The sequence below is a fragment of the Bacillus rossius genome, chromosome 2 (assembly GCF_032445375.1).
Source record: "Bacillus rossius redtenbacheri isolate Brsri chromosome 2, Brsri_v3, whole genome shotgun sequence".
In the NCBI taxonomy this organism is placed as follows: Eukaryota; Metazoa; Arthropoda; class Insecta; order Phasmatodea; family Bacillidae; genus Bacillus; species Bacillus rossius.
The window spans coordinates 36,483,622-36,505,996 of record NC_086331.1 but is presented as its reverse complement, the minus strand read 5'-3'; the positions used below and the strand labels follow the sequence as shown (position 1 = coordinate 36,505,996).

The 22,375-nt window shown below is 34.8% G+C and overlaps 1 protein-coding gene across 2 annotated transcripts in view; it reads right to left on the bottom strand.

Moving 5' to 3' along the window:
• Positions 1–897: 897 nt before the first annotated feature.
• Positions 898–22,375, bottom strand: part of LOC134529241 (leucine-rich repeats and immunoglobulin-like domains protein 3) — a 148,914-nt gene continuing 127,436 nt past the window's right edge. For both annotated transcript variants that reach the window (XM_063363132.1, XM_063363133.1), the window contains one exon: positions 898–13,156. In XM_063363132.1, the coding sequence (XP_063219202.1) occupies positions 12,918–13,156 (239 nt within the window). In that variant the 3' untranslated portion in view covers positions 898–12,917. The remainder of the gene's footprint in view (positions 13,157–22,375) is intronic.

Genomic DNA, 22,375 nt, shown 5'->3' with positions numbered 1-22,375 from the left:
TGATGTACATACGTACGATGTACATAATATACACCCACCCCTCGAAGTAGCAGCTCTGGTGAGAAAAACCAGAAGCTTTCAGGGTTAGTTTAACTCGGACATAACAGACTGCGCTAGTGGCTTATCAAGGCAGTAATGCACTTTGTAAACAACAGAGTCGGGAATTATGTTAACAAGCTAAATAATTTTGTGTTACAATACAACACACTCAAGTTTTTATGTTATTTTGAAATCCTATTAGAAATCAAATATATCTTGTATATTAAAAGCATTATTATTTTGTAACTGAAATGTTTTTAGCGCCTACTTAGGAATGCCTAGCCATATTATGTAAACAATGCGTTTCGTGATTTTTTAAATTTTAAATTTAGACTGTTCCATATTTTTTTGTACTTTAAATATACGTTGTTTAATCGCTGTTTTATTATTAGTGCAATGTTTTCCTGAAACGAATTTGGACGTTACTATGAGGGGCAGGTGTTATAGTGTTTGTATCGACAGTTGGGATAAAAAAAATTTAATTAAATCATTTTTTCCCCCGTCATCGCTTTAACCGTGTTTATCAATTAGCATCCATGGGCCCCTTGCCAGTCATTACCCCGGATAATCGAGAGTCTACTGTAGTACCTGTGCCTTACAACATGAAGCTTTCAGGGTATCACATAAGACTGCAGAGAAGTCAGAAAACACATTTTCTGTATTGTAAGTTTTTTCTTCTCTTTATGGTGATATATATGTTTTAAAAAAGATACATAAGAAATGTTAGGATAAATGTCCTACAAATGTATATCTGTAAAATTTAACAATTTGCAGATCTAACTAAAAGAGACTGAAGGAGTGTTCTTGGAAGGTTAGTTGTCAGTTGATGGCGCATCATGAACCAGGAAAAATATCAAAAATGGTTACTACTTTTACTAGAAAATGGGTTTGTTTTTACCAGTACATACATTGTGCTAATAGTGTTTCCTTCAGGAATTCTAGCAAGGTTAATATAATGAGTATAATTTGTTTTCTGATTTAACATTGATAAATCAGCAACATTGTTTACATACATGACTACTCCATGTTGTTTAATCTTCTAGCATTTTTCAATTTATTATACAATACAAAAAACAAACAAAGGTACCCGTTCAAAACACTGCAATAACGTATGGTGTTACAAATAAAAAAAGTACAAACTTGACTTGCAACTTTCGTAACTTTGGGAGTTTTTGTACAAATAAATTTGAATATCCCTTTACTAATATTGGGAGTTACTGTAAACATAAGTTTCAATGTCCCTTCTGAAACATAACACAGATCTAATGAATGACATAAAATAAATAAAAAATAATTAATAAGCACAAAAGTTTATGAACATGAATTAAAATTTTTAAACCCATTATAAACAATACCCACCATGATCAAAAAAATGCTGAAATTAATTTCAGTGCGAAATAATAAAATTGCACAAATAAATTACATCATATTAAAATTGTATTCAGGAACAATACTGTTTCAAGAAATTAAAAATACAAATATCTTAACAAAACAATCAAATATGTCTAATTTTAACAATCAACATCCATGCAATAATGCATGAAATGGAATGATTAAAAAAATATTCAAATAATTTTAGAAATCGTGTAGCTGCCAAGGGCTTTATTTTAAATCAATGTGTGAAGTTCAAACAATAAAAATATTTTCAATCTAAAAAACTTTAATGCATTTAATAAGTTACCATATTTTTTTATTTAAAATGTATCTTATAAAGAGCCAATTGATAGCCTAAAATTCACAATTTTATATTTTTGCCAAATACACTCATACTCTACACTTTGAAGGTATTAATTTTTATACAATTTTCACAATGACAATAATAAAAAAATATTGTTTATTTGTTTCAGAATAAGGTGTGTGTGTTCTCGCATGCACATACACACACACACACACACACACACACACACACACACACACACACGCACACACACACATCTGCCATGACAGCAGTATCAGTCCATGTCTGAGTTCGAGGAGAAAATTGTGAAGCACCTTTGCAGTGATGAATAAGACACCGATACTTTGAGCACTGAAAGGCTTGATAACATAAAGGTGCATTAATCATTTTCATATTTACAGCAATAATGCTGATATATAAATTAGTGAAAAAAATGTTCTTAAAAGAAAGACTAAGAAAGCAGAAGCTCAAACTGTTCACTCAAGCAATAAACAGAAAGGAGATCGATATAGACTGAATTTTATGTATCAGAGGCAATGCTTTACCCGAACTGGACCCCTAAATATTATGAGCTGTCACATGTATGGACTTGACTAGCAGTGCACACATTACGCCATAAATTCTGCAAAAGAAAAGAATTTAATAACACCAACAATTAGTGCAAGTTTAAACTCTGTAACTGTACCTGTGATCAATATCAAGCAACAAAATGCAAGTGTAGGTCCCAGTCACTATATGAACAGGTCAAAGAGGAGTGAACATACAGTAAAACCTTTTTGTTGCGACCCCATTTATTGCGACCACCTCTCTATTACAACCCGATTTCGAGGAACCGTGAAAAAATTGCCGAAAATCTGAAGAAAATAAGTTTCTTGTGGTGAGTAGCGTGTTACTGTGTTTCTCTTGCCGAGTGCTGTACTGCCGTAGGCAGCGCATATCTAAAAATAGATACCACTTCCTGTTGACCGCTGTCAGCTCTTAACAACCCCCATTCCACGTCCCTTTGCCGGCAGGGTGCAGATAAAGGTTTTTGTGGCAACGTGTTTACACAGCGACCGACTGGATGCACGCCCGCCTCGACTTGTGTTAACTGCCGCAGCGATGTTTATTTTGACAGCCCGTGGGTTGATAGAAAAAGGTCGCTTCACCCAGCATAAAAAAAAAGGCTACGCCACTTATTCCCCACTCAGGAAACACACTGGCTGCTGTCTGTCTCCCCCACATTTATCTTCTAACATTCCACGTCTCACCTCTCGCGCAAGCAATAACGAAGCGACCACGCATTGGGCCGTTTTATGCTTTGTTTGGTGACAGCAGCTTGATTTTATTCGGTATATTCCTTTTCATAGGACCCTTGCTATTAAAATACATTTATATTTAAGTTTGAAAGCTTATAAATTCCTTGCCAGAGATGACTGAACTCGAACTTGGTGTGAAAAGTGACATATTTTGACCCCTCCCTCACCGCTTTAGTACCCCATTCATAAAAGCCCAATTTTACGGGAGAAGGGAGGGTGAAATGAGCATTTTCTCACCAAAGATTTTTCAAAGGAAGTGAGGTTGGGGTGTTATAAGGGAGGACACTATATGGTTTGTGTGTCTCGGAGAGATGAGCTAGCCTTGAAGAATGTTAACGAGGGGAGGGAGGGGTGAGCTTATGCGTCATGAAGCCGCTGCCGCCAGCCAGCCGGGCGAGCTTCGTGTGCGCCCACTCGCGTTGCAGAACCTACAGCTGACATATTTTTAAAGGAAATGACCCATTATTTTTTTGTTATTCTTACATGAACATTATTGGAAGTATTAAAGCCTACACAAAAATACGCTGTGTGTTAAAATTAACAGATTTTAATGTTCTTTCATTTTGTTTTTTTTTCTTTCTGAATTTCACATTTTGGTCAAAATCTCCAATTTTTTTACGGTTTTCTCGAGAATGTATTCGTTAAATCCGGGGTTCGTGACATTGGGGTTCTAGTGTATTTAACTACGGCAAGCAGAAAACGTACATGTAAACTAACCAGTAAAAATAAACTGTCTTTTGACATATTTTCTTTAGAGGTGGCCTGTAGGGCAACGGACTAGTCATTAAGGTTGAGGTGGGTTTAAAGCAAAGCCGTCTAGCATTGTGAGTGACAGCATCCTGCCATTGTACGGCTGGTTCCTTAGCGAGTAGCGGTTTGAGGGGGGGGGGGGTTTAAATCAACTGGAAATTTCTGAAAACATCTATTACGACCCCCCCTCTATTACGACCCAATTCCTGGGAACCGTGAGGGGTCGTTTCAGAGAGGTTTGACTGTACTTGTACTTTTAACTTCCAGGCACATTATGTTACAGTGAAAGTGCAGTGAAATTATTTAAATGAAAACATCAAAATAAAAACACTGCTTCTCAGGATTCAAAATAGTGATTATTCTTTTCAAATCAACAAAAATTTTCCAGTTTCTACTCATGTACACAAATTGAAGTGTATGGATATATAAAATCATGAATTTTAGCTACTCAGCTATAACACACAAATTACATGCTCAAAAGGTATCATGGCATTATACATTCAAACCATTACTTTCAATAAACTACACTCAAAACACTAAATACTTATTTATACACATGAAACTGAAAATATTTATAATAGTTGTAAGCTTAAACATTGCTTGTATTGTAATGTTAAATCTGTATACATATTGCTAGGTGAGCAATGACAATATTATTAACCAAACAAAAAATTGTTTTAAAAATGCAGTTACAATTCTAATGTGTATGTGGCATTTAGAGTTTTGTCATACAATAAAAATTTATAATTATTTACACTTTGTGTATTTTAAAAATTTCCCATGGATTTTTGAGAAATGATAAAAAAAAAAAAAAGGTTGTACTGAACATTAAAAATAACCCTCTGCAGCAAATGCACATTACATAAAGTATCTTGAAATAATTTTTCAGAGGAAAATTTTGTACACATTTTAGTATGCATTACAGCAAATATGTTAAAATGAAACCAGTATTAAATTGTCAAAGCTTTCAAAAATGAAATTAATGTAATATGAAATAAATAACACAATGTTGATTTCAATATAAAACAGCTTACTTTATACATTAGAAACTAAGTTTTCCAGTCTAGCTTGATAAATTAACAAATACACACATTTTACAATATATAAATAACATTATTTTACCTATAAATAAATTAGTTTTCAAAACTGTGTCTCAAGTACAACCTGCAATGGTCTACAAAACACTAAAAAAAAAAAAACTTTCAAGATTTTGTGAATTTGTTCCACCAAACATGGCAAAGCAATGTTGGCAAATAATCCATTGTAAGCAATGTCCTACTATGCCACTAAATGGAATCAAATATAGTGCCTTGTTCTGCATCCATTTACACTCTTTCAGGAACAACACAACTGGCCAACATGCACAGAATAAATCTTTACAGCACAAGTGTGGCAACATGATGATATCAAAAACACCTCACTTAAAAATGGGATTACTTAAATGGCTGCAAGAGACCAAATTCAAATAAATATTCTATGAAGAAAAATTATTACTAAGTGAACTTTGGAATGAATATCTGAAAATAAAAACTTCTACACTGAAATTCTTCCATTTTTTCACACAAAAAAATGCAAACACTTGTAAAAAACACAGCAAAATTAATAAAACTTTTGTGTCACAACTTTATACACAAGAGAATTCTTGATTAGCGAGCTCCAAACCATTAAAATTATAAACTTTTATACCAAAATTCGTAACTACTTGTGGCAACCACTGCGTGATGGTGATATTACTTTCAGGCAAGGAAAAAAAACCATCTTCTCTTGTATGATGATGGGGAGTAAATTTTCTCTCTATACCAGTCGTGCATGGCTAGTTTTGCTTCTGAATAGTACTGGATGACCTTGCAATGGAAGATTGGTACATTATTAGTAATTTAGGCAAGTTTATATGCATGGGTAACCAGCAGTAACTATGTACATCATTTTAATAAAAATCTTTAGAAATTAGTTTTGAGCAAGAAATCTGTAATTAAATACTTTTATATTCAAACTCAAATGTCAAAATTGGTACAATGAAACCAATAATCTGTAATGAAAACAAATTAATAAGATTGAGAGTTATATTAAGTAATATTAATAATATAACTCTAAATGACATACAGATGTATGAATGATATAACTCTTAATAATATACAAAGAGATGTCTGAATGATATTTTGGTTTTAACCAAAACACTATCACAATAATTCCAAATTGTTTCAAAAACTTGCACAATAATTTTGCAGCAGAGCAAACTAACACAATACTAATAAAATATGAATGAAAAACAAATACAAAACTCACTACACAAAGCTACCTGTTTTTAATGGAACAATTCAACATTGTCAAACACTTTATAGTGGTGAACCTGGGTGTTTTTTTTACAAAGTTATCCTAAAACACAATGCTCAACATAAAGAGCTTTACAACATCTTTCTTTAGTAAGTTAAAAAACAATTTTCAATTACATCCTGTACAACTACATACATGACCAGAAAATATACATGACATTAATATTGCACTTATACATACACAACAGAAACAATAATACCGAAAACAAAATATGCTTTCATTGGTTAGTGATATTTTTTGCAGTGCACTGTAAAAACCATCACCTAGCCAATTTACAGCACAAAGCAATAAAATTGTTCCCTTTTACATTAACACATATGAATAAAACAATATCTCTAAAATAAATATCAGCATTATTTTATATCAATTTTCAATTTTTCAATAAAATGATTATTATAATTTATATTACATTCACAAATAACAGATTAGAGTATACATAAGTTTTATGCAGTACAGCACCAAAAATTATCTTTCATACTGTATATACAAACATACCCAACCAAAACATAGCAATAAAATTTACGAATATTATTTGGTGCATACACAATCATGTCACCTAAGCAATATTTTATACTACAAACCAACCAAAACATATCACGCTATTCCATACCAAATGATCCCATGTTTAATTGAAATTATCACAAAGGGACACATCCTACAATAAATTTGCAAAAAATAATTTTAAAAGAGCAGTTTATACTATAGTCCAAACTGATAACTCAGTGGTTAAAGCTTCCAACTAGTGAGCCATATATCACTGGATTGATTTCCAGCTGGATACAGAAGTTTTTACATTTAGGAAAATTGCCATCACGGGTTGGTCCGGTCTAGATCGCGTGTTCCTTCAACCCCATACAGCGAACAGCAATAGCAAACTACCATAGAATCACTTCAACTAGGGTGCCCTAATTACGCAATGATCATCTTCCCTTGATGTTGACTGGGAACACAAAACCATCCTCTGGGTTGATCACTCCCTCACTTTCTAGTTTTCACACTAGTAGAAAAATAATTTATGATTTTCTCATTTGACAAAAGATAACTTCATTGGAAAATATCATATTTCTGAAGTTCTGTTGCATATAACAGTAAACGCTCATTTTTTCATTTAAGAAAAAAAACAGTTATAATTAACTATAACTTTCTGTATTGCCTACTGGTCAATGCTACACCACTTACTCCTCCTGGTACCGCAGCCACTTTATTGTGTAGACCATCCCTGATCTCTATGCAAGTTTTTTACGACAATACCTGCTTTCATCCTCAGGAACTACTAAATGACTATCATCATTAGGAAAAATGCTTTTGTTGCTTAAACCTCAAGGACTTAATTTTCAAATTATCTTTCTTATTGATATGATTTGAGTTAGATATTGTTTACTCTCACTGCATTCTCTTCAACTTTGTTATGAGCATCTTTCCATGAGAAACCATGTCTACTCTTACCCACCACAGTTTCTCATTTTCTGAAAAACTTAATAGGCCCTATTTGGTTCCTACATACAAGGAGATATGAGGGAGGTTCTTATTTGCCGAACATTACAGTTTTTAATGACTTTTCTTGAAAATTATACATCCACATCCTCTACATCACACACACATTTTCATTGCATCTTATTTATGAAGTTTGCAATAAGATTTTTCTGAACTCAAAAAACATAAAAGAATATTAATGATAATACATACATAAAGAATTGGAAACTAATGATAACTTAGTCTTCACTTCTATTATGGGTAGATATTTTCTTACTAATGTCCAGGTACAAACAAAAATTTAGATTTAACACACAAATTTTCATTACCTAGCACGTTTTAAGAAAATAACGAATTGAGTATTCTTCAAAAAATCTCAATTTAACCTTGGTGATTCTTGGTGTTCATTTATGTGGTAAAACTTGGAATTATTTTGTGTGGAGCAAGCAGTTGTTTTCATTCACATAATCCTATGAGTGGTACTAAGACTGACAAGAACTTAAAGTAAAGATGCAATTTTACGGCAGGACTTCTTTTGCAATGCATTCAGTCTAGTGGCAGATGTGAATCTGACTGTGGTAATCATTTAAGTATTCAATCACTCCATTCAGTATGTGTTGAGTCATCGCAGTATATATATATATTTCAATTATATCTCAGAATCGGACATATACAGATACTGGCTTAGATCACTTGCTTAATGAAGCAACCCACGGCAACCATTTCTGGCTGACTGACAGAGCTATTATCTGTTACAGTTTGAAATTTTTCACAGTTATTGAAATCAAATTTTAGGACTTTACTGACGGGACTCAGGTCTGGCTGCTCTGTTTACTCGCCGTGCGGGTGGTGTGACAGGTAATTGGGACCCGGGGCTGGCGGGATGCGAGGCTGGCTTGCAGGTTGCACATGCTGTTGTAGTTTGTCCGGCCGTGCGCTAGCGCAGCCACTGGCCGCAGTTACTGGGACGTGCTGTCGCAACAGGCCGCACGTCTGGGGGGAGGGGGTAGTCTGCTCAGCTGTCCTGGTTAGTTGTTTGTAAATTTGGCTTCAATAACCATGGACTGTTCTGGTAGGCGCGGAGGTGCGCGGAGATTTAAGCACAAGTTAGAGAGAGGTTGAGGCTCACTCAGGGGGCAACAAGTCGGTAGAATTCTGGATAGACCATGTAGAGTTCATTCAAGTTTCAAGGGCAGGAGAGACCATAATGAAATATTTAAAGTGTTAGAGTGAGAAATGTTCTGCTTCTATAGAAACATGAGTACCAAACTATCTTATCTTAGTTATAATAATAAATTATGGTTTTAGAGAGTCTTAAGTTAACGCATCCAAAAGGGGATTAGGGTAGAGTATGGCGAAGCTCTCTCTCACTCTTTCCATTGTTTGGTCGTTCAGTCATGTTTTTATGAGTCATTACTGAAAGATAATTGTTGTGAATTTTAATTGTAATTTTACTCATGTAGCCAGTGCTGGATTTACATGTTTAACTGTGAAATGTACTAATGTGTTGGTTGTGTGCCGAGATTCCTAATAACATGGGCCACTGACCCCCTCCCAATACCAGGAGTAGGGCTAGATGCTGTGTACCTGGAGTGGCGCAACACTGCAGCCAACATTTCTGCCAACTCCAGCACTGCGCCACGTGATGTGGAGTGCAGCTCAGAGCGATGCCAGTCTCTGGGAGACTGTTTCTCGGTATGAGCTGGCTCAACTGCAAAGCGCACTCCTAACATGGCAGATGTGAATACAACTGTGGCAATATTTAAGTTATCAATCCTTTCAATGCTCAAAGTATCTGTGTCCGATTCATCACTGCAAATGTACTTCACAATTTTCTCCCCTAACTCAGACATGGACTGATTGATACTACTCTCGTGTGAGATGTGAATATAATTGTGGCAATCTTTAGGTCATTTATCCACTTGGTGCTAAAATAATCTGTTTCCAAGTCATTGCAGCAAACAAACTTAACAATTTTTCCTCATAAATCAGACATAGATTAATACTGCTCTCATTTTTATTTGAAGATCTCAATTGAATATTTGTAGTATTTTCTTTAACACCTAAATGTTTAACTCTTTTTTAGAGCCACTCTGCCATGTTCTGAATCTTAATCAGTATTTACTGAAGATTCTGTACCAACACTTGGTTCTATATAAAAATTATCTTTTGGTCGGACTGTATAAAGCAGTTACAGCAGACTCTCGATGATCCGGGTGCAGGTTATCTGGTTCGTGGGTTAACCATGACATATTTAACTTTCATAAACCTTAAAAACCAAAAAAATTCGACTTTTTATTTCCGTGCACTCACAATGGCAACGGTACTTGTGTAGCATTAAATACAATGCAATAAATTAGTTATGCAACAAATTAATAATGTGACAAATCAACAAACAATATTTTGCTCTTTCATCAATAGCTATTTAATTCTTTCATTACACCATTATTTCAGATGTGTTCACCAAACATTCATATTCTGCCATCCTGCGTGTCAACAGCAGCTCTGGAGAGAAAAGTCAGAAGATTTCAGGGATAGTTTACCTTGCGCCACTAGGATGCGCTAGTGGCAAATCATGGCAGACACGCATTTAGTAAACAATAGAGTCGGGAATTGCGTTAACAGGTGTTAAATAATATTTCTAATAATAGGAAACACTAAGTTCATGATTTTTAAAATCTTATTAGGACTGAAATATATTGCCTATAAGAATAACATTATTTTGTAAATCAGAAATGTTGGTAGCATCTACATAGGAAAAAAAAATTTAATACCCCAGCCCATATTATGTAAACAATGCAGTATGTGACTTTTTAAATTTAATTTTAGGTTATTTAACACTAAATGATATATAACATTTATTTAAATGTATGTACTTGAAATGTATTTAGATAGATATTAGTACTATAAATTAATTTAAACAGGAGTAGTGTCTTGATTAAAATGATAGTCAGCAAGTACAATTAACCTGTTTGAAAAACAAATTATTTTGATTAAAATACTCTTGTACGGAAAAAAAAGTATTTGCCTAGCGCTGTTTTGATTAGTGTTTTGTTTTACTTGAACAAATTAGGGTGTTACTATCAGGGGCGGATGTTACAGTATTTGCCAAGATAGTCAGGATAAAAAAATTTTAAGTTACTTTTTTACATTGCTTTAACTATGTTTTTCGATTATCCGTGGACCCCTTGCCAAGCACTACCCCGGATAATTGGGAGTCAGCTGTATATTATTCTTTGCGTGTGTCATTGTTGAAGAGTATCAAGTCATATGATAGCACATTAACAACAAACAAGTTTAGTTTTTTAAGTATGGTCAAAGGCAATTAAACATCTACAAATTAAGTAATGCACACATGTACATAATATATTACACTAGGTTTTAAGCAAGAACCATTAAATATGTTTGTGTGCACTGAAATGTTCATTTTTTTTCTCTATAGAATGAACACATGAGCAGATCCAAGTACATTAACTATATACCTCAAATTTATAATGAGCTGAGTTATTTATTTGTAATACATCTTGTTAAAAACATGCCATTAATTGGTCACGTAAACAAATATATATTTTGTCATAATTGTATTAAAATTTAAAAAAAATTAATTTACAAGGTTTTTATGGACATAAGCCTTTGCTGGTTTTAACTGTTTGTCATAGAGAAACCACAATAATGGTCAAGAAAAATGAATACACAAACACAAAGAAAACAAGCCAAAATTAGAGGATGTAAAATGTTAAACACATAGACTGCACAGAGAGAATTCCATGGAAAGAGACAGCTGTAAAAAGAACAGAAAATACAGACCAACAACACAGCGACAAACAGATGAACCCAATAATGATTCAAAACAGATAATCTGGACAACACAGCAATGTAAAGGCGAACCCAGCGATGAAACTAAACAAATTTTCCGGACAACACAATGACGATGGCACAGACAAACAGTTGCGACGGTTCATGTACTGACATCTGGTCCTGTCATCAGGCCCAGACTGATAAAAGAGGACACTTGAAAAACAGAGGTTTGTGCCTGAAGACGGTGTGGTAACCCAGGCACTTCCCCCTTGTTGCACAGTTTATTTACCGATTTTTTATGCTGCCTGATGATATTTAGAAGCATTCCTGTGTTTGCCATATGTTTTATGATCATTATTTCAGTGTTTTTGCTTTTTAAGGCGTTCTGATGAATCATTTGCTTTATGGTGAATGAGCCCCTACATGTTATTTTTAACGGTTTGTTTATTTGTGTAGTTAGTTTGTGTATGCTTTAATATATTTTTTGAGATATTGCTTGTTTTTTATCTTTATTCATTTTTCTAATTTTTTTATATTTAAATATGGACAGAAAATTTTAATTGGAACTTGAATTTGATCTTTGATCACCTGTATTAGACTTATTTGTAGAAAATGAAACCTCATCAGTTACAATGATTATACTAAGCTAAACACTTTTGATTAATATACAACACACTGATCTAGAGTGGGTTTTCAATCTATAAATTTGAGGATGTTTATTAAAATACTTTTTGTGTAGTATTATTATCGTACAAAATATTAAGTGCTACAATGTCTGCGATGCTTGTAATAAAATGAAAAATCAAAAAACATTTTATTTAAAATAAACACTTGTAAAAGCTATAGTTGAGTTTTCCTTTTTTACTCCTAGAGCACTATGCAAACTAATCTGCATGATCTTTGTTGAGATATCATCAAAACTAAGGCTTAGAGCAGATAGCAGACATAATGGTTCAAGACTTTGTCATATGCATTTTACTATACAGTGCACACAAACATTACTTAATTTTAATAAAAATCTACCACTATCAACCTAAAACTACGTACATTACAATTTTAAACTTTTAAAACACGAAATGCTCTTTTAAAGTAAAGCAATGAAACTAAACAAAGCTCAAAAATTATTGGTGAAGGATTATTTGGCATGGAGTAGTCATTTGCAGCAACAGTTAATATAAAATGACTGAAAAAGCCTTTGTAAGCACTTTGGCAAAAATGTAACAATCACATATTGTACTACAAATTTATATCTATGGTAAAATGTACAAATAACATCCACATTTAAAGCTCATTTTGATAACATATTCTTTTTAAAATGTTTTCACTTTAAATATGCAGAAACATTACCACTGAAAAATAACTTGAGTTATTTTTATACACATAACATATCTTACACAAGGGATACAAATACCAGTCCCTCAGTATGGCAGTACAGTAGTAAATCAAACACCCACAGATTTGCAGTTTAATTGTTCCATTAGAACTACAAACATTTAGTCATGAAATTACGTTAAATTAAACTATTGCAATGGCATATGTAAGGCAGACTAACTGACCACTGACTGAACACTTTGTATGCACGGAGTTTTTTCATCAATAGAATCACGATGATTAACTTGTGCACCGTGTAGACTACTGTAGGAATACTCATCATCTTTTCTGTAGTGTGGGGTTAGCCAGCACTGTGAACAGTCTCCCTCAGAACATTTTTCATGGATGTCTTCACAGTCTTGGTCAAAGCCTTGGTCATGCCCTTGTTCACCATCAGCCTGGTTGGTAGGTGCATCTAAAACATTGTACAAATAATATCTTATGTCCTAATGACCACAAACAATAGAAATAAATTTATATCTGAGTATGGGAAGAAGATGAAGAAAATAACATATTGGTTACAAGTTAATAAAGTTGACCATCTCAATATGAATAACCATTTTTTTTTTCCTTGACACAGAAGTGGAAAACTGCTTATTAACTTAATTTGAAGTTGCTTCAGTTTCATGTGCAATGGGAAGTCTTGCATGTTTGTTGCACTTGCTATAGTAATGTTCTTGAAAATTGCAGTAACATGCACATAGATAATTATGTAAAATTTTCAACTGTTGTTAAATTTTTATTATTTGTGTTTCCTCCTGTCTGCATTATTACTTGTATGTATAGTTTGAAATTCTATATTTTTGTTGTAAAAAGTTATAACTAGGGAGCAGGAAATTTCATAAATTGTGAAATAGGTACTGCAAAATTAATCCAATCTCACAATATTTGCAAAATATTTCAAGCGCAGTATTTATTCGTGAAAGCCCAAAGGAATGTTTTTAGTACTTACAGTTTAATGAATTTTAACAACACGAGTCGTACTTCAATTAAATTCCTGGTCGAAATTCAGACCCAAATAAGGGGTTCATAATTTTTTAAATATATAAAATTACACTCCAAACCCTAGTTATTCACCCACTTTAGCTAACAATGGTGGCCACTGTACTTTTTTTTGTTCAGCAATGTTACAAACATATTTACGGCAAATTTTGCCCTTAATCTGGCACAGTATTCATGTTAGTATATTTCTTTTTGAACCTTATGTCTGTTTTGCCATAGAATAATGCAACAAGTATGGCACTAATTTGTTTTGTATAGTGATAGATCAATAATTATTGTGATTATTGATTTATGCTAACATCGACCAAGCGCTACACTCCTCCTAAGCCCTATGTGACCCCTCCATCACCGACTGCCACTTCTCTCCGTGTGCGTTTCAATCCCATGCCAACGTGCATGACATCAGTCCTTGGCTCCCTTGAAGATGCCAGCCTAATTAAATGTAACCTGTTATATTTACCGCCAAAGTGTTTTATGTTTTAACGGACGGAGTTTCCACTCAAGACGGGCTTATCATTAAATGTAATATAATAAATAGTCAGAAACCCGAACAATGCCGAGCTATGCCGAACAATCCAGAAGCCGACCACATGTAGATATTTAATTTGTTTTGACGTCGACCCGAGATGCCCTCCCTAAGCCCAATGCGCATCACGTCTCGCCTGGCCCCTCCTCACTCATCTCCTCCTGGTTTTAAACCTCCCACCATCAGGAACCAGTGTGTGTGTGCATGTGTTTGCCCGCCCTGCAAGAGGTGAGTAGAGTCTGTGCCATGCACCCCTAAAATAATATTTTAAGTAATATGATTTGTAATTTTACTTAGGTAATTATAACCCCTAGTGTTTTGTTTTCTTTCAGTGTAAGTAAGGACGGAGTAGCGCCTTATGTCGCCGTAGCCAGAACTAGCCCCGGTGCAGGCCTCTGTCATTTAAACTTCCACAAATATTAAACAGCCTTTTAATTAATGTTTTATCAGGGTAACATGTATTATTTTTAGGTAACTAGTTGTAAAGGGTTTGTTCTTTTATGTGTTCTCTTACACAGTTTTCGGTAACTAACGGTAAAGAGGAAGCTTTCCGCTGCCATGACACCCTGGCAAAACCCCAGTCCCTCTCTATCGCCACCCGGAGTAGGACGTAGCCGCTACACCTCGTGGACTTCAACTGTTGCATCTCTGATCTGTTAACATCCGTCTGGTAGTAATTAATTCTTGAACCTTTTATTTTGCATTGGGGCCTACTCATGGAGGTAGACTTAATAATCATTTAAGTCCCTAGGCGGACTTGAATTACATCTCTATTCTTCAAAATCTGGCTATGGTCGTCTTGTCTCCTTTTAACACTTGCGCTTAATAGAGTCAGAACTCCTTTCTTCTTCATTGTAACCACAACTCCTTCGTCCAAACTCTTCCTGCATATGAAGCACTCACTGTCCGGTGTTAGGGATGAAGAAGCCATATTTCACCACTACAACTCACTGCACGGGAACCCTCTTTCCAAACGTAGGCGAAACCCAATGTAACTGACTGGAGATGCTAACACAAACTGAGGGGCCAGGTGTCTGAAACCGAGCCCTTCTACCTCCCTCTCTCCCTTTCCTCTCCTTTGAGGCTTGCAGGTAGCCCTCCGTGAACGACCCTGTTATGTTGTCACCCTCCCATTGAAGAAGAATGGGTATCTGGGTCGTTAACCCTCATCCTTTTCATTCCTTTACAACTTTTGAAATTATTTGGAGTTCTTACATCACTGTTTGTTGTTCCCTATTTATCTTAATCAATTCATATAATACAAACATCATATATGAACCATTTGTATAAATATACATGCTACATATTTTTTCGGGTGTTCTTGAATTTTCCCCCACTCCTACCCATTGCTCGTAAAAATAGTGTTTATGATGTAACTGTGCCCTATCATTATTGTTTTCGAATGAGTTTTCCCATCTTTCAACTGAACACACCAACCATTGCTGGGGTTTATAAGAGCACCTTTTATACTCCTCCAGCCTCTCGGTAAACTGCATGCTAGTTTTTATAGACGGAACTGACAAAGAGTAGCTTGCCGCCTCTTTTCTTTCCTCAGCAAAAGGATGGATAAAGAAAAAATACAATGGAGGAAAGGTAAACAAAGGTATAAAAAATAGCAGTCTATCTTTGTCTTGTTGGGAAGTGCAGGGAATTGAATGGTTCGTAAATATGGGAAAAAAAGAAAGGGGAGGGGGGGAAGCAAGCCGCCTCACACACTTCCATAGTAAACAAAGACGATCCGAGGGTCAACACCATCATATTTCTTACGCGCCAATAAGATGAGAAAAGGAACACTTTACTAGTATCCACGGAACTCTACTGAAGACATATATGGTGCTGCGACACATACGCAGGGGCGACTTTTATGGTGAAAACATTTGATTTTTTGGCCCAAAATTAAGGTTGCAACCCATACAAAAGGGTGACCCTCCCACAGGTAAATACAGTATTCTCTATTAATATTTCTATGAATAGTTTAATCAGTATGCACTGCTTGGCCAACGACATCTATGACATAAACATTGTTAATTTGAAATCTTATTTAGGTTAGGTTCTAAATGTTATCTTATTGAAGTTATGAGAAAAGTTTTCTGTAAAGTGTTGTGTCAAGTGTTGTGTCAAGTTTTGTGTCAAGTTATAGTTAAGTTATTTTACTGTAAGTGTATAATAATGACAACATGCTGAAAAGAAAAGCGCAACTCTCAAGAATGACAGCTCAGACGAGAGCAGCAAAGTTACGCCGAACGAAAGAGTCTGCTTCTGAAACTACGCGGCGTCTCGAGAGTCACAGAGATTACAACATGAGAGCCCATGTTAGCGGAAATGCGGATAATGATTTCCCGCAACTATTCAACCTTGGAGGAGGAGCATTTTCTTCTCCAGACTTGAATGCCAACTGTGCTGAAATCGTACTAAATGCGACACTAAGTTGAATAGTTCACCGCCTGCAACATCTTATAGATGCAGTATATCCTGACATTAAAAAAACTACTCGATAGAGACTTTCATTGGCTATGTTCAATGACAATAGTATCGCATAGGAACGACAATGTGAATGAAGTCAACTATCTAATTCTACAAAAAGTTCCTGCAAAATCAAAAACTCAAGTCGGTTGACACAGTTAGCTATGTCGAGTATGTAGTCCACTATCTACAAGAATTTTTAAATCCACTGAATCCATTTAGCCTGCCATCTCACGAACCATTACTAAAAATCGGTACACCTAAGATGCTCTTAATAAATTTAAGCCTACCTAACATGTGCAGTGGCACAAGGATACTATTAAAAGACTCAAAAGACAACTTAATATTGGCAGCCAACCCCACCGGCAGGCAGCCGGCCAGTTGGCGCACATCCCGAGGACTCCAATGATCCCCAAGGACTTGCCGATATGTTTCCAACGGCTCCAGTTTCCCGTAAAACTTAATTTGCGCTGACCATTAATAAGTCTCCGGAACAAGCATTCTCTTTGGTTGGCATTGATTTACGAAAATAGTGTTTCTCCCAAGGGCAACTAGTTGTTGGTTTATCACGAGTTGCAACTCCAAAAAACCACTTTATTACCAGAACATAAAATGGTGGCTAACATTGTGTACAGAGAAGTTCTAAACCAAGTTACTTTGTAATAAAAATAAACATTAAATAGTTAAATAGACCATTTGCTGTGGAAGGTTATAGAGGAATATGTACATCTAATATAATTCTATTAAACGTGGGTTAACCGTGGGACTCTGCTAGTTGTGTATTAAAGTAACAGTCCATAACTAAATTTTACAATCAAAATTTCTACACAATAACTTCCTGTATTCCTTTATTGAGATTAAATATTGTCTACTTCCTTAATGTCTACTTCATAAGTTATATATTTCGGTACATTTTTAAAGTTTTATTTGTTTCTAAGGTTTATTATAAAGAAACTATAAACTATGATTTTTTTTCAGTATACACACATTTTTCAGTGTTGATTTATGTTTTATTTTCGTAGGCCTAACTAAAGGTTAGCTTTAAAAAACTGTAATTCTGAAGAAAAAAAAAGAAAAAAATGGCTATGGTTATTTGCAACAATCAGAAACACACCAATTTGGGTAAGTCCATATTTAACATCTTACTTTAGATACATGAAATTGAAAGAGTGTAAGTATGCAACAGGTCCTTGGTGGTGAGGATCGCTGAGGCATCATGCTTATGCAAATTGGGTCATTGGTTCATAACAACCTCTTGGCATGACTCAACTCATGACTAAAGAGGTGGTATCAAATGTGGTTCGCAACCCACTATGATCACAGAGATAACATCTGAGGGACTACCTGTATCATGTAAAACATTATTCTGTTCCATAGCTTAATAAGTAGGTACATATTTAGTATTAGTACAAGAGATTGGCAGTGATGTACAGACGAAAACACACTGCCCGCCTACACCTACCTCCTTCAGTCTTATGCCATGACTAAACCTTACCCCTCAACTATGTTTCTTTATTATTGGCCTAGTTTTAAAGTAGCATCAATATTAATGTGTATCATTATTTATACTACACATTTTATTTATAAAATATTTCGCTATTTTATGGTTAAATAGTCATGTCTAAATTAATTAATTGGTGGGAAGAATTACTTGTCCCACATGGTTGCAGAACCCGTGAAAGACAAAACAATTGTAATATTAACACATTATTTTATAACCACTTACACACATTCACACATATTCAATCACACATTGTTGATAATATAGTTTATGTTTTAGATTGTACCTGTGAAAGTTTTTACACCAACACCATTGTTAATTATTTTGAATTTAAACTACTAATAATAGCACAGTTTCGATTGCATACATGAATTTACTAGGTTAAACTGAAGTGTTTTCTTTGAAAATATTTTTTTAACAATATAGCCCCATTCTAGCAATAAAACAATTCTGTTTGGAATTTTGACAACACATGTAAAACATTATTGTGAAAAGGTTCAAGCATTAAAATTAAATAATTATTTATTTGCGGAATTAAGAAATTACTTTGTTTGTGGCTCCTTCATACATATGTATTAAATTTCCACTGAAGAATCTCTTGATTCAAACTAGTGATGGCCCGATATCCGATAACCGGTATCGGTACTATCGATACTTTTTCTGATATCTGCTATCTGTAAAATAAAACCCATATTATCGGTTATTATCGGTTTTACATAATTTTAAAGCTGCTTGGAAGATATCAAGGGAAGTGTTTGTGTACCGCCATCTCAAATTACTAGCAGGTAAGCAACATGACACTGGTGTTGCCAGTACTTTTGTGTCTACTTCCTGTCTTAATTACTAGAAAAGGGAGGGGGAGGGGGAGGGGAAGGGGGAGGTCGGAGCTCACTCCTCACCTCCCTATTAGGACACACACTATTTCGTCACTACAAACAAAAGCAGTTGTCCAGGGGCCATAACCAACACCCGCACTTTCTGCAAACATGTTTGCATTTTACAGGAAGATAATCAAATACATTAGAACTGTCAGCATGCTGATATGGATAAATGTGTGTCTAAAACAGCACCTGACTGCACAATGCTGTGTGAAATTTCAGTTTCCAGGCTTCCTCAATCCAGTGCTTGCACGATGTATGGTTTGTTCCAAACATGGCTAAGAAAAAACTCTATAGATCTCGAGAAAAACATTATTCCGATATCCTGGCATGCTCTGACATGTTTGTAAGCTAGGTAACACACAGAGGCCAACCGATGCCAGCACACATTCCTTCCCTCCATCCACCCTAGTAACTGTTTATTTGAGACAGCGCAGGCAATTTTTTTTATGCCTGACCGATAAAAAAAAAGGTCCTCTGGTGTCATAAGGAAGCCAAAAAAATAACATGGCACCTTTTATGAAAGCATGCATCCATTAATGAGAAACAGAAAGGACCGTTCTAAGCTTTTTTCATTTTTTTTCCAGCTTTTTTCTACTCTTAAAAAAATGTAAGCTAAGCTTTTTTCTTTTTTTTTTCAGCTTTATTCTAAAAAAAATGTAAGCAAGTCTTTCAGTATTGCCAGTGATGTGTAAACATCTAACCGCGATAACGAACAAAATCATGTGTTCTCATATGTACATGTTGTATATGAACTTATACAAAACTCAGAAGGGAATTTAACACAGAATTCGTTAAAATAATTCAGAGCATGATAAATAAACTCATAAATAAAATAGTCGCTTTCCAAATACCAAAATTTCTGGATGCGAATCACACACACATTTTCTGCGCCCACAGCTATAATTCACTGCCTGAATCGTAAACGTTGCTTGCCATCATGAAATGCTGATAGCAAATAGCAGCATGAAACAACTGGAAATTTTAAACTATTAGAAACGGCTCCAATAAAACCGAGCTTTCAACCTGATTTTTGACAAGAAATTTTATCAAAATACTGCCCACCTAGTTAAAATTCACTAAAAAGTTCATACGATAAAGTTTTCGCACACGTTAGAAGGGGCCACGTTCACTTTATGGTACCGAATTCTAATTGATTGGAAATAAAGTAGAGGAAATGTATGGCGACATGGAAGTTACAATGCCAACAATAATAAATTGAAGTGCCAAACGAAAAAAAAAATATTGTATGTTAAATAGCGAAAAATGGAAGACAAAATAGCACAGTGGAAAAAAAAGACAAAAGATAGTATGAGTTTTGGAGGGATCATGGTAAGAGGAAGAGTGAAATAATAAGGAAATAAATATTTATATCAAGTGAATATGGACACAAGAAGTATTAAGTGGATAATAAATTTATTATTTATGCGTGGAAACAAGTGTAGTCAAGAGGTAATAACAAGGTTGTGTTTATTTACTGTTATGGCTCATACGGCGTCCCACACGCCGCTAGGTATTTAAACACACACACACACTTAGTCAGATGAATATGAACAACACGAGATATGCGAAACTGGTATTTATTACACAGCACTCTGTAACATGTCCTTCGTTAACTAGTGATAACGTCTTGTGGCACAACCAGCTTAAGGAAGCTCCAGGCCACCTCGCGGCTGGACAAAAGGTTTGTTTTAATGATAAATTCTGCCGAGCGGATATAAATGTAATTAACTAAGCAGCCGTGCCCCTGAGGTAAACTATGAGGATATTAGCAAACAATTTGTATTAATAAGAAGCAGAATTAACGCGATTGGTGAACACAAAAGAGGACGTCCCGGAGTGCGTGGTGATGCAAAGCGACTGGGGAGAGACAGTCACCAAGGTGGTTGGTCGGCGCAAAGGCACCAAAACTAGATTACCGTTAGGCGAACATGAGTGTGCCGCTGATGTGTGTCAGTTAAATTCAGAATTATTCTCTTAAAATTAGAATAAAATTAATCCATACTAAAATTGTGTAAGAATTTATGTAAAACAATTATGGTTTATATTCATAAAATTTAAGATGGTCTTTAGCAGTCCAGGTCCATTGCTGTTAAATGGTACTTAAATATGAAAATGTCTGATTGTTTATAATACCTGAAAGGATGAACACTATTAATTTAAAAGAAAAAGTTCACAATATTAATTACTATTGACTTAAAAGAGAAAGCTTACAATATTAATTACAATTCATAAATGGCTTGATTGCGTCCTCTTGCAGAAGTTTGCAGCGCACACACACACGCACGCCGCCGAATGTAGTAGTGAACAGGAAAATAACAGATTGTGTTTCGTGATTCAGAAGAAATTAAATGGAGAAATGACAACTGTTTTTGGTGTAAATTTAATATACTCAAGAGCAATAATGACAGTAAAAGATTATGGCTATAAAGCCAAGTAAAGTAGTGGGTTTTAGGAATTTTAAATGTTTGTGATTTGTAGTTGTTTAATGTGCATTTCATTTGATGTTTTAGGTGAGAGGTGAGTTGTGTGTTAAGCTGTGCTGAAGCAATTAAGACCTGTATGTTCTTATGGTATAAGCTGAGAAATTTATGGGTTTTGGCGAAAGAGAATATAGACGCAGTAATTTTCAAAGGTTTTATTTTGGTAAATTATAGGTTTAGGTTATCATAAAGTAGCCTTAAATTCCATAAGGTCTAGGTTGTTTAGTGATACTGGTATTTTATTAGGTTAAACTGAGACATTTTGCCATAATATTTTCACATTCATGAAGTAGACTACAGTCCCACCCAATATAGTCTATTTTGTATTATCGGTATTTTATTCATAATAATTCACAGCTTTTCCACAAGTTTTATTCTTCCGCATCATGACGTTTTCTAATAAAAAGGGCACGCTGTTATAATTCATGATACCGCCATAAGTTCCAATGTCTACAAACATCATTTCTTTGATAATGAAATACCAGTATCGCAAAATAGACTAGAATGGGGGGATTAAAGTCTAGTTTATGATACCAATGAAGTATAAAATTCAAAAAATGAACTACACAAAAAAAATAGTGTGTTTATAGTTCCCCGCCCAAAATCCCTGTATTCTCGTGCTAGTCCCGTAAAAATGTAAGGGTGGTAATGGCGTAAGCGAGGCTATCTTGGTGACACCATTAGTATTGTTATGGAATTGGGATCTAGACTACTCCCATCTGAAGTTATGCTTCTATGAGATTACTAATTAAAATATTAACCTGAAACATTTTAAAACATA